The sequence below is a fragment of the Salvelinus fontinalis genome, chromosome 2, assembly GCF_029448725.1.
Source record: "Salvelinus fontinalis isolate EN_2023a chromosome 2, ASM2944872v1, whole genome shotgun sequence".
NCBI classification, from domain to species: domain Eukaryota; kingdom Metazoa; phylum Chordata; class Actinopteri; order Salmoniformes; family Salmonidae; genus Salvelinus; species Salvelinus fontinalis.
The window spans coordinates 40,979,737-40,988,604 of NC_074666.1; the positions used below are offsets into that span (position 1 = coordinate 40,979,737).

At 40.9% G+C, this 8,868-nt stretch overlaps 1 protein-coding gene across 3 annotated transcripts; it reads right to left on the minus strand.

Annotated features, from left to right (window-relative positions):
* Window positions 1-617: 617 nt before the first annotated feature.
* LOC129818914 (inactive peptidyl-prolyl cis-trans isomerase FKBP6-like) lies at window positions 618-8,680 on the minus strand. 3 transcript variants are annotated; one of them, XM_055875267.1, is made up of 9 exons: window positions 8,439-8,679; window positions 7,830-7,947; window positions 6,483-6,572; window positions 6,208-6,410; window positions 5,815-5,934; window positions 4,143-4,340; window positions 3,532-3,668; window positions 3,378-3,452; window positions 618-888 (listed from the first exon to the last, which is right to left on the minus strand). In XM_055875267.1, the coding sequence occupies exons 1-8, from the start codon at window positions 8,508-8,510 to the stop codon at window positions 3,380-3,382; spliced, it is 1,011 nt and encodes a 336-aa protein (XP_055731242.1). In that variant the 5' UTR covers window positions 8,511-8,679; the 3' UTR covers window positions 618-888; window positions 3,378-3,379. The 3 variants fall into 3 exon arrangements, with proteins under 3 accessions (XP_055731242.1, XP_055731251.1, XP_055731259.1); XM_055875276.1 differs by having other exon boundaries at window positions 3,532-3,641; window positions 8,439-8,678; XM_055875284.1 differs by lacking the exon at window positions 3,532-3,668 and having other exon boundaries at window positions 8,439-8,680.
* Between the last annotated feature and the right edge of the window lie 188 nt (window positions 8,681-8,868).

The following is an 8,868-nucleotide window of genomic DNA, read 5'->3' on the forward strand; positions in this document are numbered from 1 at the left end:
CAGAGTTGTGTCATTCTTTCCAGTGCTTACATACTGGGAACACTGGATGTTAACCGACAGAGCGGAGTGAACAGACTCACTGGCCACCATGGCAAACAAGTTCTACCAATAGTAGAACCTTTTCATTTTATACAAATATACAGATGTGTGTCTGGCTTTATGGGAGCTTCTAGAAGTACATTTTGTTGCCCCCAACACTAAATACATCATTAACTTGTGCGAGTACATGAGAGTTATGATTGATTGAGAGCCAAATACAATCAGGCAGAAGATCCAATTATGATTTTATGAGTTTGGCTATGAGTGTCAAAACCAGGCTGATTTAATGCCGCTGTCTGCATAATGAAACAGCAAAATCAATAATTGTAACATTTAATTTGTTGAACAGGAATGCCTAAAAGCTACTCCTAGTGTGGCTGAAGAGTTTGTCAATGGTATCAAGAGATGTAAATAAAAAATCTGCCTTGTAAAACCAGCATGTTATTGCAACTGGATTCCACAAACAATGTCCTCCAATTCAGGTTTCCCCAGAAATGCATTATATTGATCGTTTTCCTGATAATTGCTTGAATCACTGGGAGAATGTTTATTCAGACAAGTAAGACAAGATAACGGTATGTTTTGGAAAGAGGCTTTACTTCTTGAATATATCTCAATAAACAACCATGGCCCCTGAAAATATTGTAAGGTGAACACAAAAATACATTTTTTCACTCTATAATTTCACTCTGTGTCCAACTGCAGTTGGATTTGGTGTACAGAATAGCTTTCTACATTTTGGTACATTATGAACAAAAACACTTGAAATCAAAGTTAATATATCTACATATTGTAGTGAGGCTTGTGAGAGTCTTTGGTGTTGACTTGAAGTTTCACATACACCATCACCTGCAACAGAACGAATCCAACATTTAGCTCCAGACACTGCTCTTTTCACTCACTTCTGGAACACAAGCAGGGCAGATCCCACCGTGTGATACAGGGAGGATACCTCAGCTGAACTGGAGTGTGCTCAAGCTCTTTGAAGAGCACCCAGAGCATGTAGTTAACATGATTCCCAAATTACCCTCTGAAGCCTTTGATCTTAAGAGAGCGCTGCCACTTGAAGCTGAAAGAGCAAGCAGAGGCCTTTCTGCACTGCTGCCATTTTCTGCTGCGCCGGGCATTTTATGTACAAGTGTCTGGAACATATGCATATTTATGTACCTCTGGAAAAAAACATGTTCCCGACAAATCACACTCGAGATTCAGTCTGTCATCGTGTTGAGTATAGATAACTGCAATTCCTCTTTATGTGAGCTGCCAGTGGATCTCATGTTGCATCTTCCAATTCCACATGAGCGCTCTAAGCCCATAGCACACTATCATGGCCATTACGCTTCTTAGCACCATTAACTCACTTCTCACTAGAAATTATCGCTGTAAATATCCATACCCTAAAAACAAGGTGGATGTCTAGTCGTCTACAACACTGAGCTATAAAATACAAAATCTGACATTGTGTGTGTGTGTGTGTGTGTGTGTGTGTATATATATATATATATATATATATATATATATAAACACACACCATTCAAAAGGTTGGGGTCACTTAGAAATGTCCTTGTTTTTGACAGAAAAGCAAAAAATGTTTTTCAATCACATCAAATTGATCAGAAATAGAGTGTAGACATTGTTAATGTTGTAAATGACCATTGTAGCTGGTATTGTCTGATTTTTTTATGGAATATCTACATAGGCGTACAGAGACCCATTTTCAGTGAACATCACTCCTGTGTTCCAATGGCACGTTGTGTTAGCTAATCCAAGTTTATCATTTTAAAAGGCTAATTGATCATTAGAAAACCCTTTTGCAATTATGTTAGCACAGCTGAAAACTGTCGTTCTGATTAAAGAAGCAATAAAACTGGCCTTCTTTAGACTATTTGAGTATCTGGAACATCAGCATTTGTGGGTTCAATTACAGGCTCAAAATGGCCAGAAACAAAGAACTTTCTTCTGAAACTCTTCAGTCTATTCTTGTTCTGTGAAATGAAGGCTATTCCATGCGAGAAATTGCCAAGAAACTGAAGACCTCATACAACGCTGTGTACTACTCCCTTCACAGAACAGCGCAAACTGGCGCTAACCAGAATAGAAAGAGGAGTGGGAGGCCCCGGTGGACAACTGAGCAAGAGGACAAGTACATTAGAGTGTCTAGTTGGAGAAACAGACGCCTCACAAGTCCTCAACTGGCAGCTTCATTAAATAGTACCCGCAAAACACCAGTCTCAACGTCAACAGTGAAGGGGTGACTCCGGGATGCTGGCCTTCTAGGCAGAGTTGCAAAGAAAAAAACATATCTCAGACTGGCCAATAAAAAGAAAAGATTAAGATGGGCAACATAACACAGACACTGGACAGAGGAACTCTGCCTAGAGTTTCAGAAGAAAGTTCTTTGTTTCTGGCCATTTTGAGGCTGTAATTGAACCCACAAATGCTGATGTTCCAGATACTCAACTAGTCTAAAGAAGGCCAGTTTTATTGCTTCTTTATACAGAACAACAGTTTTCAGCTGTGCTAACATAATTGCAAAAGGGTTTTCTAATGATCAATTAGCCTTTTAAAATGATAAACTTGGATTAGCTAACATAACGTGCCATTGGAACACAGGAGTGATGTTAGCTGATAATGGGCCTCTGTACACCTATGTAGATATTCCATAAAAATCAGCTGTTTCCAGCTACAATGGTCATTTACAACATTAACAGTGTCTAAACTGTATTTATGATCAATTTAATGTCATTTAAAAAATGGACAAAAATATATGCTTTTCATTAAAAAAAAAAGCACATGTTGTGGTGGGGGTATTTCAGCTTGGACGCACAGTGAATATCTATCGTGCATGATCAGATACTAAATCAGGATAGAATTCCAATGCAATACAGGGCATGTCTAAGGCATCTCTACCAACCACTATAATCCAACACACGCTACTAAAAATCACTCAAAATGATACAAATCAAATTCAAATATATTGCACTAAAGCCTGTAATAATGGTCCCCTACTTTCGTTAAAAATAGACAAACTGTATACAGCCAGGAACATGGAAATATGACAATACAAATATGACATTAAAACCCACTAGATTGGGTTGTCTTAGATGTGCACCGATGGAACACTATCTCTTACTAAAACGGAGTGAAAAGGGGCAACTATGTGAACTGGATACCAATAGTAAGATATGTACTGTATGTGGCAATCATCAATCAATGCTTTTGGATTGCATTGTTCCTACAGCGCCCTCCTGCGGCTAGCACAGGAATAACTACCACAGAGTGGAAACGGATGGAGCCATTTACATGACAAAAGACACACTCGCTAACAAACATGTCACCTTCACTTCTTCACAAAGTCAGCAAACATCTTGGAGCACAGCTCTTTCTCTTTGTCCAAACAGTCCTTGTAGTGTCTGCAAAAATAACAATATTTTAGTTGAGTCATGTGTCGCAAGGGTGAAAAAACAATGAATGTCAGGACTATTATCTTACATGGCAAGCTTCCTTAGGAGATTGTTGATGTCGACGTCAAAAGGTTTGTTGGCCTGAGCCATCGTGAGGTAATCCTGGGCTTTCTCATAGTCAAACAACTCCAAATAGGCCTGAGGAAAACCCTCTGGTTGAAACATCTGTAGGAAGATCTCAATTGCATACACCATCGTACTCTCTCCTTGTCTCCTTCTCAAAAACCCATTGGAGGAGAAGGTAAGAGGGGAGGGACCTCTGGCTTTCTCCTCCAATGGGTTTTGAGAATGAGACAAGGAGAGAGGACGCTAGGAGAATACAATTGAGATCTTCCCTGTGACTGATTCTTTCCACAAGTGAGCTTTCACCAAACATGCAAAACTCAAATGTGTGAAAAAGGGAACATGTACGAATGATTTTCAGACGCTATTAATGCAAGGTTATCCATTAAACATATGGTCATACTAACTACACCACCTGAAAGATTTATTTTCTTACTAAATAAAGATAACATTTGTGTGGATCCCCTTCAGCTCACCTATATTTCATATCCATAGGCCGAACCATGATGCCAAAAACAATCACATATATGGTAGGCACACACATGAATATAAATTCACCCGCCCTGAGGGTCTGACCTGACCACAGCGGAACAGAGCCTTGGTGTTGTTGGGGTCGATCTTCAGGGCCTTGTGGCCGTACTCCAGGGCTTTCAGGGGCCTGTCCAGGCGGAGCTGGGTCAACGACAGGTTGAGGTAGATGGGCAGCTGCCCCGCCACAATGCTCCTCTTCTCCTCCTCGTCCTCCGCCTTCCGATTCCCCAGCAGAGTGACCGCCTGGCCAGACATATGGAGAGGTTGTACAGTTGAAGTTGGAAGTTTACATACACTTAAGTTGGAGTCATTAAAACTCGTTTTTCAACCACTCCACATATTTCTTGTTAACAAACTATAGTTTTGGCAAGTCGGTTAGGACATCTACTGTGTGCATGACACAAGTAATTTTTCCAAAAATTGTTTACAGACAGATCACTGTATCACAATTCCAGTGGGTCAGAAGTTTACATACACTAAGTTGACTGTGCCTTTAAACAGCTTGAAAAATTCCAGAAAATTATGACATGGCTTTAGAAGCTTCTGATAGGCTAATTGACATCATTTGACAAAGATTGTTCTTTTTGGAGAAATTTCCTCTGGTCTGATGAAACAAAAACAGAACTGTTTGGCCATAATGACCATCGTTATGTTTGGAGGAAAAAGGGGGATGCTTGCAAGCCGAAGAACACCATCCCAACCGTGAAGCACGGGAGTGGCAGCATCATGTTGTGGGGGTGCTTTGCTGCAGGAGGGACTGGTGCATCTCACAAAATAGATGGCATCATGAGGTAGGAAAATGATATGAATATATTTAAGCAACATCTCAAGATATCAGTCAGGAAGTTAAAGCTTGGTTACAAACAGGTCTTCCAAATAGACAATGACCCCAAGCATACTTCCAAAGTTTTGGCAAAATGGCTTAGGGGCAACAAAGTCAAGGTATTGGAATGGCCATCACAAAGCCCTGAACTCAATCCTATAGAACTGAAAAAAGCATGTGCAAGCAAGGAGGCCTACAAACCTGACTCAGTTACAACAGCTCTGTCAGAAGGAATGGGCCAAAATTCACCCAACTTATTGTGGGAAGCTTGTGGAAGGCTACCCTGAAACGTTTGACCCAAGTTAAACAATTTAAAGGCAATGCTACCAAATACTAATTGAGTGCATGTAAACTTCTGACCCACTGGGAATTTGATGAAAGAAATAAAAGCTGAAATAAATCATTCTCTCTACTATTATTCTGGCATTTCACATTCTTAAAATAAAGTGGTGATCCTAACAGACCTAAGACATGGCATTTTTACTAGGATTAAATGTCAGGAATTGTGAAAAACTGAGTTGAAATGTATTTGGCTAAGGTGTATGTAAACCTCCGACTTCAACTGTACGTATACATCAATACGTAGAAAGTTTATCACAAAGTTCACACAAAGTTTACACTTGTACGCACACAGTAGTGCGTGTACACACTAAACGCACTCATACACACAACAGTGTGCTTGTCAAATATCACACACACGGCAGTGTGCTTATGAAACTCAACACTTACGACAGGGAACCAAAACTTAAGCATCACCATCACCCCTCTCATTCATTCACATACATGGAAAGTTGAAGTGATGCTTCATCATAAAATAATGCTGAAACTAAAATGAAGGGGCTCATTCGAGGACATAACATTTAGGACGTGACTGACACGTTTTTCTGACGCTACCTGCTTGTAGCGATCTTTGGCGTCCTCGAAGCGACTGTGGTTGAAGCAGCGGTTGCCAAAGCTGCGCTCTGTGTCGACCACGTTGAGGAGCATGGACAGAGGAGCCGTGTTCTGCTCCTCCTGGCGGAACAGAGGGGTTTGGGAGCGGCAGCCAACAAAGTCACAACTAATCCCCAGTAAGCAGAGATGCATGACCAGAAATAGTCCCTTCAGAAAAATGGCACAACCGCAACATGTTTCTGCATCTCTATTTAACCCAATAACATATCTTAGCTCCTTCCACTAGGTAGGTTGACATTATCTGTTACAAAAAAAAACCTGGTCCTGGACATTATCGCCACCAACCTTGAGAGATACCGCCCTGACTAAATAAAAGGCTCCTAGTGTCCTCACCGGACTCATTGCGAAGAACTCATCCACTTCGGCCGAGTCGAGGAAGTCGAGGACCTGCACCTCGTAGAGCACAGTGGCTACAGGAGGAATGAGTGGAGGGCAGCCCATCGCTCCATAGGCGTACTCAGGCAGGAAGAGAAAACGAGAGAACTCTCCCTTCCTCATGGTCAGAATACCAAGCTCAAGGCCACACAGAGTCACGTCTGTAAGGTAAGGTGTTTATGAAGCCACATATGAAAACCAGTTATCTACGAGTGCCATAGGCTATAGCTTACCTCTTCCAAGCTTCATCATTCGAGGGTACTTCAGATGGCTGGTGGTCTCAAATGGTCGGTCAGAGTACTCCAAAAATCCAGAGAAATGGACTGAAGGAATATTAGCAGGGGTTCAAATCGGCACAAAAAACATGTGGTGTGTCCCTAAGGCGTGATTGATTGCATTTTGTCCCAATAAAAACACAATACATATGCTTTTGGCTACATTGTAACGTAGGGGTCTACAACCTTTTCTAGCATGAGGCTTCATTGAAAAAATTAAACATGTTGCGAGCCAGAAAAATAATTCTAGCTGTCAGAGGCACATTGTTCTTCTCTCCCCTGCAACTCTTCCCCAGGTCAGTAGTTGACATGAGAAAGTACTGCACTGTTTTCCCAAATTATGTTCTCTCAGTTTTATCTTTCCAGGTTTTAGATGCTTAGATTTTTACTCTCAAAATTACAATTGTTCATAGAGAAACAACAAAATGAAATGTTCTGAGTCCATGTCAATTGCTAAATCACATCAGAATACTACTTTTTTAGGTCTGGAATAAAACTAACAAATATATTTTTCAGTGTAATTCCCCTTTAATTGTGCATCTAGAAAGTGAGAAATGTGCCGGTCTAGAGAAGGTTCTGTACTGCTGCTGCTCATTTCATGGCAAAGTTAATAATAGATACAAATGATATACCTCCTCATGATATACACTACCGTTCAAAAGTTTGGGGTCACTTAGAAATGTCCTTGTTTTTGAAAGAAACAGTGTCTACACTGTATTTCTGATAAATTTGATGGTATTTTAATGGACAAAACAAATAGCTTTTCTTTCAAAAACAAGGTCATTTCTAAGTGACCCCAAACTTTTTAATGGTAGTGTACTTCTGCCAGGTTAGCATGCATTTAATTGACAAGGTTTTGGAGAAAGTATTTCTGTCAACCCACAAGATGGTTATCACATCAACTGGATACACACAGGGTGACAGAGAAATGCACGCACCACACAGACAGACGGGGGCATAATTGCTGGAAATGAATTGTCAGATATTGTGTTAGGTTTGGCTTTTTAAGAAGCCCCCCTCCCGTGTATATCATTTTTGCCCTAGCACTACACAGCTGATTAAAATAACCAACTCATTATCAAGCTTTGATTATTTGAATCAGCTGTGTAGCGCCAGGGCACACCCCCTGGATTAGATAGTAGCTGGGAGCTTGCAGTGTCTGATACTGGTCAAATTGCATATACTTTCAGAATTGTTTGGCAAGCTACTCATAGGTGGGTTACGAACTACTGGTAGCTCACGATTGACCTCTTGGAGACCCCTGTTGTAAGGGAACCTAAATAAAGGAGTATTCTATGAAGGTACTTGACACAGATGAATCTCTTGGTACTGGTGGGCCTTCTCCTGGTTGGACCACTTCCTTCAGGATCCCTCCATCGCCCAGGATGTCCTGCATCTGCTGGCCGAGGCGGTGGAAAGGGCTCTGACAACAATAGACAAGTTTTAAAGTTGACACCATCCCTGACCCTTAGTTGATTGTTTTCAACCCTTCTTAAAAATTGTTTAACAAAAGGGCACAAAAAACCGAGTTGTCAAAACACCGTTTTATATTTTAGATAAATAGCTAGTTGAAAATAAATTCTGCAAGGTGGCACATGTAGCAAAAATTATTTGGCGTGACAGAGATCAAGCTCGCAAGGCTGCAGCAGCACAATATATTTGGCTAGTCTTTGCTAGTTAGCTTGCTAGCGAGAAAACTACGCACACAGATTATACATTTATTTAATACAACTTAAAGTGTAACCAATCCTCAATAGATTGGTGTATGAAACCTCCCTATTGATATGAAGGTGTGAAGTTTAGCAAATAACTGTTAACATGTGAAATCACATGATGCAGCTAACTCGCTGGCGATAACTAGCGCTAGCCAGAGCCATATTTTGACACTGGCTAGCCTCCCATTAATCTCTTTACCGGAGTACGTGCCAGCGCGTTGGGATCCATAAACTGCTGAATTCTGGTCGACAGTCCGTTTGCTGACATCATTTCATCGAAAGATGATTGCAAATTTCAATTACACTGTGCTAGCATTTAACTCTATAAATAATGTAGGTAGCTTGCCGGGACAGATTTCCCACAACGAATGTAGCCAGAGGGTCATTAGGGTCACCACACGTGAGGCGCAACAGAGATTCCGGTCACAGATTTTCTAAACCCAGAGGCGTAACATCCTATAACTTCCGGGAACTTTTGCGAAGCAGACCAGGCTGGATTTGGGGGTTTGAGAAGTTAATGAGAGCATTTAAATTTTTTTCCTTAGTTGTTAATTGTCTTGAAATCTAATGGCACAACCTATCTAAGTAGTTGAACATAGTTTTACTCCATTCTCGTGAAATGACAAACT